Raw genomic sequence first — 19,334 nt, 5'->3', positions numbered from 1 at the left:
TACAGCTTGTAGATGCGGTCTGATAAAATGCAGCAGGAGGTTGTTGTTTTTAAGTCTTTCTTTCTCACTGAATAATATTTCCTTTCTAAGAATATTAATAGTTTGACATTTCTCTGATGTGAGCTGATGTTTTGCTGTGTGTGCTGCTCCCTAAGGCTTTGTGTTTTTGTTTAAGGACATAATGATCTCAGATATCAGGGTTACTGATAGAAGTTGACATTTAATGTAACTTCATTAAAGACAAATGCTTTGAAACCTTCTTCTTCACAATACTAGTGGAATTATACAGTTGTCTGCTGCGGCTAAGGACACTGATTAAAAAACTAATTTTAAATCAAACAAAATGTTGCTCTTTAAAATTGATTTACCATACTATATTTATTTATAGAGCTCTTTGAAAACAGGCACAGCTATGACAGAGTATTAGGACCATGTTAAGAAGAAATAAATAGTGTTTATTTCAGGATTAAAGTAGATATTTTGAGATTAAAGTTGAAGTGATACTTTGATAAAAAAGTCAAATGTGGAGGTTACAGTTGCCGTTTCAAGACAAACTGGCACGGCTGCTACACTCTCTAAAAACTCTTTGTGTAGATAAGTTGATCAGCCATCTTGGGATACAAAATACAAACTCTTTACTGCATCAATATTCTTGCATCTTTCTATTCACAGCTATTTCATTTTGCACAAATCTGGCTATCTATTCCAAGTTTGTGTGTTTTTCCTTCTGACCAGATGCAGCTCTCCGCACCATCTTTTCAGTGTGATTAATACTTATCATCCCACTGTGTTTCTGTACTGAAAAGGTAATAAACTAACTAAAACCAATTCTACTGACTCGTCTACACAAGGTATTTGTAGAGGGTTTAATACTCCTGGCCCTAATACTCATTCATACACAGCAAATGCATGCTGCTGTTGAATCATTGAAAACAATCAAAGACAAAAACTTATTTTATCTGTTAGTTGTAGAAAACTATGTGGAATATTTTTGGTGTTACTATTATTACAATGTTGCTAAAAAAATGTTCATGATGATTTTTTTAAATTAAAAAATTGTGTTTATGTTTGTTACCTATCCTTATTTTGATTTTGTGATGTAAATTTATTAGTATTAAAGAACATGATAATCTGTCTGTGCTCATTTGCATAAAGGTATTCATCATAAGCAACACAAGAAAAATTAATTGCATTTATAACATGTGAGTTTGTTAACATCACATCTTTTTTTCTGTGGTTATGGATTAACTGAATTTATCAGTATTAAAGAACTTGGTAAACTATGTTAAGTTTGTTTGCATGAAGCAATATTATGACTCTGTTGAGGCAGATATTATTTAATGGCGTCAAAATTATGTCATAGAGAGTGCTGAGTAAAAAAATCATTTCTAGATCAGTTTATTGAAATATCTCAAATGAAAATAATAATAGCAAATTAAAAACATCAAAACAGCCATGTGCATCAGTTATTAAACTTAACATTTATAATTTATCAACAGTTGATCAATTGTACATTCTAATACAGTATGTTGTGTGCCAGTGTCACAGCATCAAGGGGAATTTTAGTTTAATGAAGAGAAAAGCATAAAAAGGTGCTGTATATGAAGTAAGGACACTTGTGTGTTAGTTAGTTGTGTGTCTTTCAATCTAAGTTAATATTTGTGAGTCTAGCTTTGGCGCGTATGCTGCTCATTTCCATTTTTGGTGGGCGAAGCCATGGCAATATAAAGCTGAGCGCATCATTTGTCTGTCTCACTCTCAAGTCATGAGCTGTGGTGACGATGTGGTTCCTCCTCCTGCTTCTCCACCTTGCTCACATTGAGCTGGTGATCTCACAAGGCAAGTTAATTCAGTTTATTTCATTCTGAACAGTAGTAATATTGTTAATTGTTGGTACTAATTTGAATTTCTCTATATGACCGTGTGTGTGAATGCGTTAGAACTGAGTCCAGATGTGATCCTGAATTTGAACCAAAAACCCCCCCAAAACAATCAATGCAGTACTTTTGTGTAAAATTCAACTTAGGAAGAAATCCTTGAAATACCTTTGAAATATTATTTATATTTTAAAATACACCCATTCTCTCGGGTCAGGGTCGCAGGAGCCTATCCCAGCTGTTTTAGGGCGAGAGGCAGGGTACCCCCTGTGCAGGTTGCCACCAGTCTGTCACAGGGCAAACATATAGAGACAGAGAACCATTCGCACTCACAATCACACAGGGCACCTATGACTCTCCTTCTCTCATTTTATTTAAAAACTATATGTAAAATTGTTTTATTTATAGCAGCCTTTTCAAGGTGTGGAAGAAATGTAACAGTTCAATTCAAGTGTATGTCCAGATTTCTGTTGTGATTTTTTTTAAATCAAGACTTTTCAAGTGCAAACTGGGTTTTTCTGTCAAAAAAAAAGTCAAGAAAAGTACAGTATTTACAAAGAGCTCAGTGACAAGAGGCACGTGTTAGAGGAGGGAAGTCCGAGATTTTTGTGACGGATTCTGCAGATGCAGGTGCAAAATATAGTCAGGACAATATTGAAATTAAGAACACAGGCTGATTTTGTCCTGAAATGAACTGACTGCACCTGTGTTTAAAACAGTGCAATATTTGTAAATTATCCATAAAACTAACCACACCCATCAGCATGCCTCCGAATTGTACTCGCATGCTATTTTGGCCCATTAGCAAATTTAGCCCTCGCTGGAAATCACAGTGGTCCAGTGGTTAGTACTGTCACTTCACAGTGCGAAAGTGATTCAAATCCAGCCTGGGGCCTTCCTGTGTGTAGTTTGTCTGTTCTCCTCGTATCTGCATGGGTACTAAGGGCTTAGTTTAATTGGTAATTCTTAATGATGATGGTGAGTGTGAGCATCAGCGGTGTTCTGTCTCCATGTGTTAGCCCTGTGACAGACTGGTAACCTGTCATGGGTGTACAATACCCTTCCTCTTAATCTATGCCATTTACAATAGACACCCCATATGTTAAAAAAATATAAACCACTGTGGTTTTTCATTGTTGTTTTTGTATAAATCTGCTGAGGAATGATGATATTATCCTAAAGAAAGACATGAAGGGATTAAAAAGATTTGTAAAAAAAGTGTTTTTACCGATATTCAGATAAAATACAAATAAACAAAAGACATTTTAAACTTACAACTTTAAATATTTACTTTGCAGTTCCCAAAAGTAAGTCAGCCATGAAAAAATCATAACAATAATAATAATTTGCTGTATAAACCTTGTATGTTCCTAGCTGAGGACAAACTGATTCTAAAAAACAAAGGAGGCTACCCATGTGAAGGCTACCTTGAAGTCTACCATAACAACATATGGGGTTATGTTGGGGATACACACTGGGACAAGAACACTGAAAAAGTGGTTTGTAAGAGCACTCACTGTGGGGAACCTGTGGAGAACTCAGTAATAGATACTGTTAAGCCTTCTGAAGACAGACCGATCTGGCTCAATGAACTGAAGTGTGAAGGACACGAGAGCGCTCTGTGGGAATGTAAACATCCTGGTTGGAAGTCCAGCTATTACTCAAAGCTCACAGTGAAAAAACTTAAGTGTTCAAGTAAGTTTGTTAGATCTTTCTTTCTCTTTTTTTTCTGGGGGTGGGGGGGAGGTGGGGTGGGGGTGGGGGGTATTGAAAGTACTGACAAAAACTGCAACTTTAAAAGCTTAAACTCTTCGCTAAAAGTTGTTAAGAAAATTAAGAAAATGAACTGTATTGGAAATTACTTGATAGGATCGATTGTGGTGTTTGTTGTTTTTTATCTGTATTTATATTTTGCTGGTAATTGAGTGCGTTCCTCAAGGTAATATCACATTGAGCCTGGATAGACACAAATGTGCTGGAGCTGTCAAGTACTCCATTGATGGCAAACCTCCGGGTTACTTTTGTAACAACAGCATTGGTATGTATTTTCTTTTTGCTAATCTTCTATGTGGCAGAGCTGTTCAAATATTGTCAACATTTCTCTCTCAATTTGATGCTATAATAATATTTTATTGCTTTTCGAAATGTTTTGGACTGTTTTAATTCCTCTCTTAAAAAGGTGAAAAAGAAGCCAGGCTTCTGTGTAAAAATCTCGGGTGTGGTGGACTCAGAGAAATTCCTCCCTCAGAGAGTATGGTTAGTGATAATTTCAGGGACTCATCAAAGATGAAGATCGATTGTTCAGCCTTTAAAAATGCAGATCCAGATCATCTGTGGCAGTGTGTGAATGGCGAACAGGACAATTCAGCATCATGCAAACCTGTTTCTGTCATATGTGAAGGTAACACACACACACACACACACACACACACACACACACACACACACACACACACACATATGGTGAAAGTGTTTTTATGAACAGGTTATACGAGACTGCAGCTCAAAGGAAACCAGTCAAATGTGTGTTCTGGGCAGCTGGAAAAAGAAGAAAATAACAACTGGGTACCTGTTCAACAGGACAACTTTGATTTTGATGTGTGCCAGCAAATGCACTGCGGTAACTCTCTCAGCCCAAACAACAGCACAAACAAAAACCTTAATGTGACATGCACAGGTAATTCAACACATCTATATTCCAACACAAACAACTTCCAAGCAAACACTTCACACTGTGAAACTGCTCTCTCTCTCTCTCTCTCTCCCTCTCTCCCTCAGATAAAGTTAAAGTAGTTCTGAAGGACTCTGATAAAGACAGCAAGTGCTATGGTACAGTTAATATTGAAGTGAAAGGTTCAGTTAATCCTGTGTGTGCCTCCACCTGGACTAAAAAGGAAGCTGAATTGGTCTGCAAGGAGCTTGGATGTGGGGAAGTGAGTGTTCAAGTTTAGTCAACATAAGTTACCTGGTGTTCTGATACATGGATACTGAGTGTATCAGAAACTGTCCATACAGCAGTGCTATGGACTTTATTGTAATTAGTGTACTAACGTGCACCATTAATACTGAATGCACATGAAGTAAAAGCTGCTGGAGATGATAACAATATTATATATTTCTTTGATGGCACAAGAATATTAGTGATCACCATGTAGCTTTTTCTCCTCAGTATAGTTGGATTGATGCTTTTTTACAGGGTTGCAACAAATGTTTATTTTGTGAATTTTAATAATCACTTGATTTGATCAACATGGCATTGTTTGAACCTCAAAATAATTAAAGCAGGGGTCCCCGACTCCAGGCCGGTTTTAGATCTCACCTTGAGTCTACACACCTGAATCAAATGATTAGTTCATTACCAGGCCTCTGGAGAACTTCAAGACATGTTGAGGTGGTAATTTGGCCATTTGAATCAGCTGTGTTGGATTACTGACACACCTAAAAACTGCAGGACATCGGCCCCCGAGGCCTGGAGTTGGAAACCCTTGATTAAAATAAATGAATTAAAATTAAAAATGTTTAAAGTAAGTTCAACAGTTTGAGCTCCTAATCAATCCAACCAAACAAGTGGATGTTAGTTTTATCTGTACTGTTTGATAATTTAAGTTATTCCACTGTCTGTGATTTATATTTATTCACCACTCTTTTTTCCCCAGGCTAACAATATGCAGTGACTCGTTGTCTTTAAATCAGTCAGTGTTTTCTGTCTGTCAATGAAATAAAGCAAACTCATAAATGCTCTGTTCTAGCTGATTTATACTAAAGTCGAACGTCAAAATTCAAGAGGGATAATGGACCGTGTGAGCTGCAAAGGCAGCGAGTCCTCACTGTGGCACTGTCATTCTCAGCATGGCAAGAACATCCAGTGTTCAAACCAACCTTATGTGGTGTGTTCAGGTGAGATACAGCAGTGGAAATGTACAGAGTGGCTGCTGATGGCCTTTGTCTACTTTTATAATGGGATTTTAAATCCTGCAATAAATTCTATGTCGAGAGAGAAAATGAGTTACTTCATTCAGTGAAATTGTGACATTGTTAAATTCTGATTATATTTTTCCCAAAATGTGTTCAGTAAGAGTTTAATTTAATGTATTTATTCTTTTTGTGTTTCGTGGCTGATAAATCTCTTATTGTCGTGGTACAGACAGTGTGGAGGTGAACCTGGCAGATGGTCCTGGAAGATGTGCTGGGAGATTGGAGATAAAGCATGAGGGCCAGTGGAAGAAAGTTCCTGCAAAAGAATGGACAGACGCTCAATTAGCAGCTGTCTGCAAACAACTGCAATGTGGGGAAAAAGGCAAAACTGAAAAGTTCAGTCAGGGTTCTGGTAGCTTCCTGTCAATAACGTGTCCGGGAAATAAGAAGATATCAAAGATATCTGAGTGTTTAACAGAAAACTCAAACAACCAATTTTCGGATCGGGAAACGGAAGCAGCTGGAATCACCTGTGAGGGTGAGTGTTATTTTTTTTATTTCTCTGCCCTTCAGTGACATCAGCCGGAAAAACGGTTTCCTTTCTTAAAGGAAGAATGTTTGTATCTTTGGCTTTTTAATTGCTTAACACTGATTATATTGGTGAAGTTTGATCAAAACGGGAAATATTAAATTATTACTAATATACGACAAAAGCTTAGAACCAGGAAAAAGCCATTTTCATTCATCGATGTGAGGCAGAAGAAAAGAAAATGTGTTTTTTTCCCCTCAGCTTATTCTTGACCTCATTCAGGCTCAAGAGTCCTTCTATACCTACAGTTTAATACTTGCAAACTAAGAAACGGATTTTTGTTAATCTGTTTTGATCAGAAAAGTGAAATAAGACACTACAACTTTCATTGATCATGCCATATTACCATTTTTTCTTTAACATGCTGCCTTGACTTTTTACTCAAATGTAATTTACAAAATTATTTTTTGGAAAGTCACATGCTTCGTAAAGAAAGTCTTAAAGCCAATGCCCATTTTTTTCTTATAAAGAGAGATAAAACTGAGTATATTTTAATCTTATAAATATTAAATTGGCCTCCAGTTAAATCTTTACTTGATAATTATTATAATTCGTGTTCAATAAGGTGACCCCGAATAACCACTTAGTTATGCTGGAATAAGCCCAGACTGTGGTATATCTCCATTCAGCTTCTTTCACCAAGTATGTATTTATGCACCACTTTCCTATTTTTGTGTCTATGTCTTTGTGAACCACTGACCTTTCAACAGGTAGACGACCTGCACAGCCACTTACTGTATATCATGTTTCTCTCTTTGTGTCCATCAGGTCACAAGGTGGTGTTTTTAAGTGGAACCTGTTCTGGTCACGTGGGGATAGAGCATGGCAGAGAAATCTACTGGCTCTCTGGGTCTAAAGAGACATGGAACCAAGAGTCTGCAGACACAGTGTGTCAGCAGATGCATTGTGGGAACGCTTCCAGGTTTTCTTTCAATTCTAGGGCTGATATGATTAATAAAGTTTGGAAAAACTCTTTTAGCTGCTCATCCAGAAAAAAGTCTCTTTTTGAGTGTAGCCGAACTACACCTCTGCCTCCTGACCACCATAATTCTACTGCCTATGTGAAATGTTCAGGTAATGTGAAATATGAATGAGTTAAAGTATAAAACTAAGAATAAGGTCATTATGGAATTGATTTATTGTGTCACAGAAGAGACAATTTACTTATAACAGACTTTACCTTTTAATGTCCATAGATGTACATTCACCTCCTTGTTTTCTCTCAATCAAATTTCTACTATTTTCTATTTTTTCTGAAACCTAGCTTGGTCTAAGAAGTTGTGAAATATCTGCTGATACTAGTTTCCTCTTAACTTTTGCTTTTTCGATGTCACAACAGGAAATATTGAGATGAGCTTGATGAACAGCTGCTGGGGAAAAGTCAGGATTCATGTAGAAGAGAAAGAAGGAGATATGTGTGCAGACACCTGGACAGAAGACAAGTCTGTGAAGCTGTGTGAAAAGCTGAACTGTGGGACGCCCATAAAAGCCCACAACAGTCCCAAAGATGGTGATATCCTCTTTAAGAGTTTACACCCGACAAATCAGACTACTGACCTGACACAGAGCATCTTTGTCAAAAACCAGGACAATGATAAGTCCTGTAAAGAAAAACCAGCCTATGTTGTTTGCTCAGGTAATTGTTTTTTAAAAGTAATTTTATATTACAAACATATAATAAATGTCATAACTTTGCTTTTTAAAAAGTTTCATTTTCAACTGATTTGGACCCTTTGGAAAAAAGTGCCAGTTTTATTGGTTTGTTGATTCTTCAGTCACTAAGTTACAGGATAACAGAATGTAAAAAACAAACAAAAAGACATAAGTCTGTTTTTAAATGTTCCTTCAAATGTTTTAAAAATATATTTTTAAATACTATTTTTCATAATTAAGCTCATTTGTGTTAAAGAAGCAAATATAAATCTTTCTGAAGCTATCAGACTGAAATTCTTTACACTAAGATGATGATAGTTCTTGTTGCTTAAAATTCTAATTAAAAATAAAATAAGAGTATTATAAATATATAGCATGATTTTCATAATATTTTCTTTCAGGTAGTGTCAAGCCCAGATTTAGCATTCCCAGTTACAAATGCTTTGGAAACGTAGAGGTGGAGTATGAGGGGAAGTGGATCCCTGTGTGCGAGGATGCTCTCAAAGACACTAACAATGGAAACACCATCTGTCAGGAGCTTAAATGTGGTGATGCTGTGGAGACTCTTCCCTACTTTGGACCTGCACCAGCAGAGAAATTAGCCATTTCAAACCTAAACTGCATTGCAAATGCTAACAGTCCATTATCTGCATGCAGCAGTATTACTGCTTCTACAGCTGCCTGCAAACACAGTGGCCTCCGATGCTCTGGTGTGTATAATGATCTTTGTGTCAGCAGTTTCTGAATTATTCTTTGCTCCTTCAGCCTAATTTTAAAATAAAGGCTTTGAAACTGAATTGAAATTGAAACAAACTGAGACTAGTTTGTATTTCAGAAAAATGTTGAGATAAAAATAATGCTGCGTTCAAACTTTGACATGCTCGCCTTCAAAGGTTACTTTTAGTGCAATAAAGGTTAGAATGTTAACATCCTCACCTCCATTAATGATATTTGTTCTACTCAGTTTTACTCTTTTCTTTTCTGCTTGTTGTCCATGTCACCAGTATGGCTCTGCCACACAGTCTGACTCACTTAATGTCTGGAATCAGCTGGAAACAGCTGGCCTGTGCAGTCTGATGGTTATAGAAATATCGCTGCCATCAGTTGTCATCTCTTTGTTATCACTCTATAAAATCATTTTATTTACACAGCAGTCAGAAGGGTAGCTAAACTTCAAAAGTGTAAAACTTTAAGTTGATGCAGGATCATAATGTCATTTCTGTGTGCAGAGTGTGTTATTTATATCATTCAGATCCTGTTGGTTACATCATGTTTTGTGAACTTTTTATTTCTCTTGTCTGTCTCAGAATGGAGGACGATGGTACCTGACAAAAAGGCCTGTAGTGGAACAGTGTTGGTTCACTGGAGACAGGGACTCAGTGCTGTTTCCAGAGAAAACTTCAATGAAACTGAGAAGGAAAAGCTTTGCCAGGATATGGACTGTGGTGGATACCAATCAACAAATGAAATCCACCCCCAAACAATTGAAATAGATTCTTTTTGGAACAAAAGCTTCAGCTGTGGTGAAAATCCAGGAAGCATTTGGGAATGTGAAAATAAAACCACACCCTCAAGGAAGGAGCCCGTCTTTATTGAATGCAAAAGTAAGATTTATATCAGCAGGACTGATCTTAAATGATCACAGACTTTTTACATTTGCACTGGAAACACTGAAGAGTGAAACAAGACACTCGGAGTGTGAAGGAGAATTATTCCAGATACACTGGATAAAGTAACAAACCAAAGCTAAAAGTGTTAAATGAACTATTTGATTATGGACTTGTGCTTCATATTTTGACTTTGCAGTGCAGAGAAGATTAACTGATCATTTCTACCTCAGTGCTTTATGTCTTTATCAATACTTGACTGCAGTGTTTATTGCTTTCCTTCCCAGAGGAGCCCAGTGTCAGCATTTCACAGGGCTGTCGTGGGGAAGTGAGGATAGATGGCGTTCCAGTGTGTGCTAGTAACTGGGATCTATCCTATGCACACAAAGTTTGCCAAGAAAACCTTTGTGGCAATGCTGTCTTCATTGAATCCAAAGCTCCATCAAAGGGTTCAGGTAACATTTACCATGTCAGCTGTGAAAAGTACCATTCCATCATTGGCCAGTGCAGGAGGACTAAAGGAAAGTGTGACAAAAATGTGGTGTTCATTACTTGTAGTGGTAAGTGTGAGTCCATACACCTCTCTTTCCATAAACTCATCCCTATATACAGTACATACATGTATGTCCTCTCTTAATTCTGGTAATATTTTAATTCATTATCTTGGGATAATTTTTAGGTATTTATTTTATAAAACAGAAGATTATTTCTTTAAAATAAAAATGACATTGTCAAGCTCATTATAAGATAGTGAAGCTACAAATAATTTGCATTGCAAACCATGACACTTATAGTCTGGCAGGTTCTGTCCAGAAATCTGAGTTATTTGTTGAAAATTTCTAAAAATAAATATGTGGAACACATGTTTTACACTCCAACTTTAATAAATGCAGAGTGATGACAGGTGCTTGCTTTGCTCCTAGTGATTTTGCTAAAGCTAAGGTGACCATCTCTAACATCATATTTGCCAGACAGAAGTGGATGAGCTTGTTTCCTTCTTTAAACACAGTTTCTTTGCTTTTACAGAAAGTGTAAAGTTCCGCACGACTGAAAAACATGGAGGTGTCCTTTATGTCAATTATCGAGATAAGTGGGAAAGAGTATGTCCATTTAATCATTCCCAAAACTTAAAGCTCTGTGAAGAGATTGATAAAGAGACCCCTAGCACCTCTACGGAAATCAAACAGGTAAATCTTTACATTTTACATCTTGAATCGGTCACTGATTTGTCTCATATTCTACAAACCAAAATCATGGACAGTTTCCTGGCTCTGTGTCTCAGCTTAATCTAATAATGAAGACTGGAATCTCACATTTTAAATATTTAGGTTTATAAAATGGAAAGAAATGCATGAGACTTGTATCTGAATAAACACAAATTGACCAAATGTTTGAAACTTTCTGGACACTTTGCTGACACAAAGTTTGCAGAAATATAAAAGAAATTGAATGTCCCAATACTTTTGGTCTGGACTTCTAGTGACTTCTTTTGCTGTGTGTTGCTTCAGTCCGGCCTGTTTTTTACTGCCAGAGAAAATTTCAGTGTTTTTTATTTTGGCTGTATCTCTAAATGTGAAAAAGTTTAAATTTGATTCAAGGTCAACTTAGAAACAACACTGGAGTTCACTGATGTTACCATGGATGTCAGGCGCTCTGTCAAAAGAAGTTCCTGTGAAAGCACTAATCAAGTTAAAATATATTGTCCCGGTAAGAGAAACCATGAATCCATCAATCAATTAGTTGTTATTGACAGAAAGACACTTTTTGTATTCTGTAAATCTGAGCTGACTTACTTTGATCAACGTGATACAGACAAAGTGGAATTCAAACTCACTGTAACTGAATCCGGAAAAAAACATAATAAACTGGCTGTGTGTGATTTCAGACTATGAAACACTGACTACCGCACCACCAACCTCACCATATCCGCCTATACCCACAGGACCTATTATCGTGGGTGTGATTTTTCTTCTTGTTGTAGTGATCTTGATTTCTTCATTTATACGAATGTATGTCAGGAGAGTCAGGGAGTCCAGAGCTTTAGGTGAGTATATTTATTACATGACTTACACACATGTTTTTTTATTTGTTTGTTTTTGCTCTAATGAATTACCTTAAAAGGCATAAAAATCCTGACTGAACATGAGATCAATCCAGAGCTTTCATGCTTAAAGGAAAAGGGTGTTGGAAACTTTTAGAGGGCAGTCTTTCAGCATACTGACTGAATTCTGACTCAAATAATGCCGTCACTGCTGCTGATTGAACAAGGAGCACATCAGCTCCACCAAACTCGACCAAATGTAAATACAGAACAGGGAAAATTAAGAACGCCTGTGCTTGTGGTGTGCTTTTCATGCTCCTGTGCTCCTTGTACAGTTACTTCACTGGTACATTAGCACAGTGCATTGGTGAGACAGCTGTTGCTGTATGAGTAAATTTATAACACTGTAACCTTTCAGCAAGAATGCTGCCAGGGAAAGACATGGAGTTTGAAAGTGGAGATTATGAGGACGTCATGGACAAAGACAATGAGATGGAAGACTTCAGTCGTGGCAGTGAGTCATTCATTCAGTGTTATCTTATCTGTTTTTCTTTCTAAACAGTGTTTAAAGTCCATAGCTTAATGGCCTTTGATATACTCTACACCACTACTATCGTTATTTTAATTTGGACACGATAATATGAGAAGCTGCACCACCTACACTAACTACTGCATGTTAGTACTACAGTTTTCTGTCTTCATAACTTATTTTTAAATAACTGTACTATATCAAGAACGTCAGTGGCTCTGCCCATATAAATTGTTACCTGTTTTTATATGTTTTATATAAAAACATGTATATGTTTTTTATCCTCTTCAACGTCATCCTTCCTGCTGTCGAGTTGAAGGTGCACAAATTTAAATTTCACCTAAATTTCAAAAAGATAGACATAAAACAGGTATAAAAAGTAAAATTATCTTTCAAAAAAGTAATATCAGGACAACGCATCTTCTCTTTGACAGGATTACACCATCTTTTGTTCACATATAAATCCAGACCCCCACCTTTTCTCTTGCCACTAGCTTTAGCTTCTGTGTCAGATTGTATCAGAGTGGAACCAGTTATATACACATTATCCAATCCAATCCAACTTTAGTTATATAGCACTTTAAAAACAACAAAGTTGACCAAAGTGCTTTCCAATAATAAAACAGAGATAGCAGTTAAAAACCATACATTAAGCATACAAAGAAATAAATATAAATAACAATAAAATAAATACATATTTTATGTAATACATATTTAAATATGAAAAAGAAGATAAAAAGGTAAAAATCAGTGTATATATATATATATATATATATATATATAAACACCCAGCACGCCCCTGCGGGCGGTTTATCCTTCAAGCTCGGGTCCTCTACCAGAGGCCTGGGAGCTTGAGGGTCCTGCGCAGTATCTTAGCTGTTCCCAGGACTGCGCTCTTCTGGACAGAGATCTCCGATGTTATTCCCGGGATCTGCTGGAGCCACTCGCCTAGCTTGGGAGTCACCGCACCTAGTGCTCCGATTACCACGGGGACCACCGTTACCTTCACCCTCCACATCCTCTCGAGCTCTTCTCTGAGCCCTTGGTATTTCTCCAGCTTCTCGTGTTCCTTCTTCCTGATATTGCTGTCATTCGGAACCGCTACATCGATCACTACGGCCGTCTTCTTCTGTTTGTCTACCACCACTATGTCCGGTTGGTTAGCCACCACCATTTTGTCCGTCTGTATCTGGAAGTCCCACAGGATCTTAGCTCGGTCATTCTCCACCACCCTTGGGGGCATCTCCCATTTTGACCTTGGGACTTCCAGGTTATACTCGGCACAGATGTTCCTGTACACTATGCCGGCCACTTGGTTATGGCGTTCCATGTATGCCTTGCCTGCTAGCATCTTGCACCCTGCTGTTATGTGCTGGATTGTCTCTGGAGCATCTTTACACAGCCTGCACCTGGGGTCTTGCCTGGTGTGATAGACCCCAGCCTCTATGGATCTTGTACTCAGAGCTTGTTCTTGTGCTGCCATGATTAGTGCCTCTGTGCTGTCTTTCAGTCCAGCTTTGTCCAGCCACTGGTAGGATTTCTGGATATCAGCCACCTCCTCTATCTGCCGGTGGTACATACCATGCAGGGGCCTGTCCTTCCATGATGGTTCCTCGTCTCCCTCCTCTTTCTTGAGGTATTCACTGAGCACTCGGTCAGTTGGGGCCATCTTCCCAATGTATTCTTGGATGTTCGTTGTCTCATCCTGGACTGTGGTGCTGACACTCACCAGTCCCCGGCCCCCTTCCTTCCGCTTAGCCTACAGCCTCAGGGTGCTGGACTTGGGGTGAAACCCTCCATGCATGGTAAGGAGCTTTCTTGTCTTTATGTCAGTGGCTTCTATCTCCTCCTTTGGCCAGCCTATTACCCCAGCAGGGTACCTGATCACGGGCAGGGCGTACGTGTTGATGGCCCGGATCTTGTTCTTACCATTCAGCTGACTCCTCAGGACTTGCCTGACCCTCTGCAGGTACTTGGTGGTTGCAGCCTTTCTAGCGGCCTCTTCATGGTTCCCATTTGCCTGCGGGATCCCCAGGTACTTGTAACTGTCCTCTATGTCTGCAATGTTGCCTTCTGGTAGTTCAATCCCCTCAGTTCTGACTACCTTCCCTCTCTTTGTTACCATCCGACTACACTTCTCCAGTCCGAACGACATTCCAATGTCATTGCTGTATAGCCTGGTAGTATGGATCAGTGAATCGATGTCTCGTTCACTCTTGGCATACAGCTTGATGTCATCCATGTACAGGAGGTGGCTGACAACTGCTCCGTTCCGTAGTCGGTATCCGTAGCCAGTCTTGTTAATGATCTCACTGAGGGGGTTCAGGCCTATGCAGAACAGCAGTGGGGACAGAGCATCTCCTTGGTAGATCCCGCACTTGATGGTGACTTGTGCTATGGGCTTGGAGTTGGCCTCTAGTGTTGTACGCCACATCCCCATTGAGTTCCTGATGAAGGCTCTTAGGGTCCCATTGATCTTGTACAATTCTAGGCATTCCAGTATCCAGTTGTGGGGCATTGAGTCATAGGCCTTCTTGTAATCAATCCAGGCAGTGCACAGGTTGGTCAGTCTGGTCTTGCAGTCTCGGCTGACTGTTCTGTCTACCAGTAGCTGGTGTTTTGCGCCTCTGGTATTCTTGCCAATCCCTTTCTGTGCCCCACTCATGTATTGACCCATGTGCCTGTTCATCTTAGCCGATATGATGCCTGACAGGAGCTTCCCTGTTCAGGGAGGTCGCTGTGGTCTGCCCTCAAATCCTCTAGCCACTGAGCATTGCCGTTATGGGTTGCATCCTTCTCCCATATGCTCTTCCAGTATTGCTCCGTCTCCAGCCTTGGTGGTGCTGTTCTCTTATTGTTCCCTTGCCACTGAGAGTACACCTTTGCTGGTTCTGTGGAGAACAGCTGGTTTATTCTCCTGCCTTCTATCTCTCTGTTGTACCTCCTCAAGTGGCTGGCCAAGGCTGTGAGTCTTTGCTTGGCAGTTTCCAAGGCCTCAGGTATGGACAGCTTGCTGTATTTCTTAGGCACCGTATATGTCGCACCTTTCTGCAACTCCGTTAGTTGGCTAACCTCCCTCCATGCTACTTTGATCTTGCCCTCTAGCCTCCTATTGTATTGTATTGTAGATCAGCTTGTTAGTGTCGGTAATCGTGGTTGTAGGTATTGCCCGTAGTGCTGCATTAACATCATCTAGCAGATCTTCTGAGGGTACTTCACGTAATCTTGGTAACCGGCTACGGGGGATCCAGGTTTCAAGCTTGGCCATGATCCTATTTTTCAGGTCAGTTCCTCTCGCACTCAACGATCCTTCTCCTATCGCACTTGGGGCTATGTACCCAATCTCGGGTGGGGGTGATGATATCTCCCCCCCTGACCTGGCGTCCTGACTCCTCCTTGCCGTAGCATTTGTGTTGTACCTCGTCAATCTCTAGCTGTGAGAGCAGTCCCTTCTTTCGAATGTTGGAACACTGAGCTACTAGTTGTTTCGCCGTCATTGTGGATGTTGGGTATCGAAGAATCCATAGGTCCCTCATCCTATTCATGTAGCCCCTTCCGCCGGGGTTACTTGCGTAGTAGCATTCCAACAACGCCCTGTTTTCGTCCCTTGCCCACCGATGCCTTCTTGTTCCAGTAGCCCACTTTTCGTCAGGGTGCCCTGGTTCCTCAACACCTGACGCGGACCTTGTTGATCCGGGCGACGTCCGAGCCGGCATGCCTTCATATTTATCTGTCTCGCTCATGTCTGCGGTAGGCTTGCTTAGCATAGGGGGTCTAGCCTTAGGACCCTTACTGGATACAGACGCCCCAGGCAGGAATCGAACTTGCGATCCTCTGTTCCAAAGGCATGTAGTCTAACCACTACGCTATCCAGCTGCTATATATATATATATTAGGGGTGCAACGATACACAAAATTCACGGTTCGGTTCGGTTCGATACTTTGGTGTCACGGTTCGATATTTTTTCGATACAAAAAAAATGTTCATGCATTTTTTATTTGTCATTTATTAAAATTATAAATATATATTTTAACTCAAAAGTACAGTTTTTAAATTTAACCCTAACCCTTGTGCGTGTTTTTTATTTTGACAGCGAATGCGCACCTGCGGACCACTTATGTGCAGCCCTGGTTATTTAGCTCATCATATTGCAGCCACAGAAATTCTTTTGTCCATGAAACCATAAAGCTGCACTTTCTTTTTGCCTTATAGTCTGATTTGTCATAACTTCTCCGTTTTGTGGTAAGCTTTTCTTTGGCTGTCACTTCTTCACCCTGACCTGTCTTATTTGGCTCAGCAGAACTGAAATGCTTTTACACATGCACTCACATAAGCTCAGCGATTCTCTGTGCGATCAACCTCTCACATGTTTAAGCTTGCTGCGGGAGATTTCACTTGTCATGTTTGCATAGTAAGCTAACGATTAATAAGACGATGTCAGAGGAATTGGTGCACAAATTATCATCACTCACAGATCAGTGCTGTCACTCTCTATACACAGTTCGCACGATTGCAAAGTGAAAGCAAAAAAACAAGCGCAAATTCAAACGCGACTTCAATATGTCACATATTGACAGTGGCTCACCGATGCCAATGACATAATTACCCAGCTACATTTCTGAAAGAATGCAAAAGCATTGACATATATTTTTCCTACAATAGCCCGACAGGCAGGGAAGAGATAGATTTTGGTAGCCCGACTGAAAAAATCGCTAGCTCCGGGACGTCGGGCTAGCGATATTGCGAGCCCTGTATCTGATTGAGGAATCACTCATCTTTGGAAAAGAGAGTTTATTACAGAGAAATGGCTCTTTCCAAAATAAAAGCTATACTATCCGCTTCTTCTGGGCTATATTCTCAGCAGCATAAGGAGAATCATGTGCTAACAGCTGTCTAAATGACTCGGCTAAAGTTAGTAGCATGCTTGTTGTTTTTGTCTTTGCACTAGGATGATGTCGGCGTAAATGTGCAGTCATATTCGTTGTGTTCCCACTAGTGCTTTCAGGTTAATCTCGTTAAAATGACCTTAACGCCACAACACGGCAAATCTCCGTTAACGAGCTACCGCCGATCGCTCCGTGCATGGGGCTAGACGGCCAACACGTTAACGAGCTAACTGCGCTAACACACTAGTTCACACCAATGTAATTGAGCATTGCATGGCACATCCAACATACTGTTTTACTTTAGTCCATGACTCGCTTACCTTCAGGGTCATACGTCACATGAAAACCAAAATAATTCCAAACGCCAGATCTGAATGAGGTTCAATTTGCCTGTTACAAGGAGAGCTTAACTTCTGTCTCGCTAGCTTGCCCTGCGCTCTTCCTTCTGACTATGCTGTCTGTGTTGAGCGCTCAGTGAATCTGCATTCGACTACTCCGCCTAGGCTGCACTGTCGAGCCTAGGCGGAGTAGTCGAATGCAGATTCACTGAGCGCTCAACACAGACAGCATCATCAGAAGGAAAATTGATAAAATTAATTACAAATGCTGTATTGTTCGATACATATGCGTACCGAACCGAAAGCACTGTATCGAACGGTTCAATATCGATACGAATATCGTTGCACCCCTAATAATATATATATATATATATATATATATATATATATATATATATATATATATATATATATATATGGACTTTATATTGGTAGATATAAAGTCCAGGCACAGATCTGGGATGTGAAAGTTTATTTTTTAATACAATATTAGCTTTTTTTCATTCAGGATTCAGATCTGAGACTGAATTTGTCTCAGAAAATGATGGGCGGAGTGTTTCCTCTTTACCTTATGATGATATTGATGAAGCAGATGAGGCTCGACCCCTGACCTTTCCGGCCACTACTGCTCCTGCTGCCCAAGACATCAACGTTCATGAAGGTGTCCATAATGAAAACACTAGAAAGTTCTGAACCAGTTTGAACACAGTGTTTTCACATTTCAGTACCAATAAATTTCAAATTTGAAAATGGCATCAATCTAATCAGTGTTTAACTGTGCCAAACATTTTTCTTTGTGACAGACGGGGTAACCTACGAAGTGGAAGATCCACAGGAGAGTTATGATGACATTGATACAATCCCTGAAACTGCACAGACTACAGCAGAGATCCACGACAGCCCTGAAACACCACATGACTTAAACACAGCAGCCCCAGGATTGGTGAAGAGGGATGAGGACTACCTAGAGCCAGATCAAGACAAGTGAGCCAAATGCAGCTTTAGAAACTACTTAAAAAAAAAAAGTCTCACAAAGTGGCTCATGACAAACACGACAAAATTAACTGTTCTTTTTCTGTAATTAAAAATAAGAGGTCAAAAATAATTAAAATATATTCATGCAACATACATTTACTGAAATTCCTTGAAGAAAACGACATTTAATGCAAGAACTTAATTTTAAAAGAATTTAAATCCATCCCTTGATCCTGTATAGCAAAAAACTTAAAATGTAACAAAAAAGACAGATACTAGTGTTATCAATAAATCATTCCATGATATTGTGTTTAATAGTAGTTGAATGTAAAGCTTTTATCAAACATGTCTGTACTGTGTGGTATTACATTTTTCATTCAGTTTTCTTTGTTTAAATGCGTGACGTTGATGCAACACATGAGCTAGCTAATAGATAGATAGATAGATAGATAGATAGATAGATATTAAAAAGGTTTGCTTAGCTTACAGTTTCTTAAAGGTGGGGAGCTAGCCTCCTCTTCCTGCTTCTTGTTTTCAGGCTTAGCTAAGCTAACTGTCTTGTTACATTTATATTCAGCTATAAATGTGAGTGTAATATCGATATTTTCATCAAACTCTGTAGAAACAAACAAGTGTATGCCTCATAATATTAAGCTACTGTTCTAAATATAGTATACTCTTTAAAACATAAAGAATTCAATAAGTTTTGGTTGCCATCTTTTGTCTTTCTGAGTGATTTTGTTTCAATTAACACATCAGTTAATGGTCCAACCTGAAATACCAGTGCTGTTGGTATTTTGAAACTGGTCCTTTAGTCCTCATGTTAAAGATGCTCAACTTCACAGGAACATATCTGAGTGACACGTGTGTGATCTTTCATCGTGTTTAGCTTCGCTGGTACATTTTGTTTCAGCACTAGTCAA

At 39.2% G+C, this 19,334-nt stretch overlaps 1 protein-coding gene across 1 annotated transcript; it reads left to right on the top strand.

Annotated features, from left to right (window-relative positions):
- Nucleotides 1–1,762: 1,762 nt before the first annotated feature.
- Nucleotides 1,763–19,084, top strand: LOC309696700 (scavenger receptor cysteine-rich type 1 protein M130-like). Its single transcript, XM_082518048.1, has 19 exons — nucleotides 1,763–1,839; nucleotides 3,252–3,572; nucleotides 3,817–3,915; nucleotides 4,057–4,278; nucleotides 4,363–4,554; nucleotides 4,656–4,810; nucleotides 5,627–5,774; nucleotides 6,022–6,330; nucleotides 7,150–7,455; nucleotides 7,721–8,017; nucleotides 8,436–8,744; nucleotides 9,342–9,638; nucleotides 9,929–10,201; nucleotides 10,668–10,828; nucleotides 11,240–11,348; nucleotides 11,527–11,685; nucleotides 12,101–12,196; nucleotides 17,945–18,097; nucleotides 18,240–19,084. Exons 1-19 carry the CDS (start codon nucleotides 1,782–1,784, stop codon nucleotides 18,422–18,424), a joined length of 3,849 nt encoding a protein of 1,282 aa, XP_082374174.1. The 5' UTR covers nucleotides 1,763–1,781; the 3' UTR covers nucleotides 18,425–19,084.
- Nucleotides 19,085–19,334: the final 250 nt, after the last annotated feature.

The sequence above is a fragment of the Aulonocara stuartgranti genome (genome assembly GCF_965226115.1).
Source record: "Aulonocara stuartgranti genome assembly, chromosome: 20".
NCBI classification, from domain to species: domain Eukaryota; kingdom Metazoa; phylum Chordata; class Actinopteri; order Cichliformes; family Cichlidae; genus Aulonocara; species Aulonocara stuartgranti.
This window is presented reverse-complemented; position numbering and strand designations above follow the sequence as displayed.

Coding starts and splice junctions, on each gene's coding strand:
- LOC309696700 (XM_082518048.1), top strand. CDS start 1,782: ATGTGGTTCCTCCTCCTGCTTCTCCACCTTGCTCACATTGAGCTGGTG. Junction 5,775..6,021: donor ACCTTATGTGGTGTGTTCAG/GTGAGATACAGC, acceptor GTCGTGGTACAG/ACAGTGTGGAGGTGAACCTG. Junction 11,349..11,526: donor AGTTAAAATATATTGTCCCG/GTAAGAGAAACC, acceptor GTGTGATTTCAG/ACTATGAAACACTGACTACC.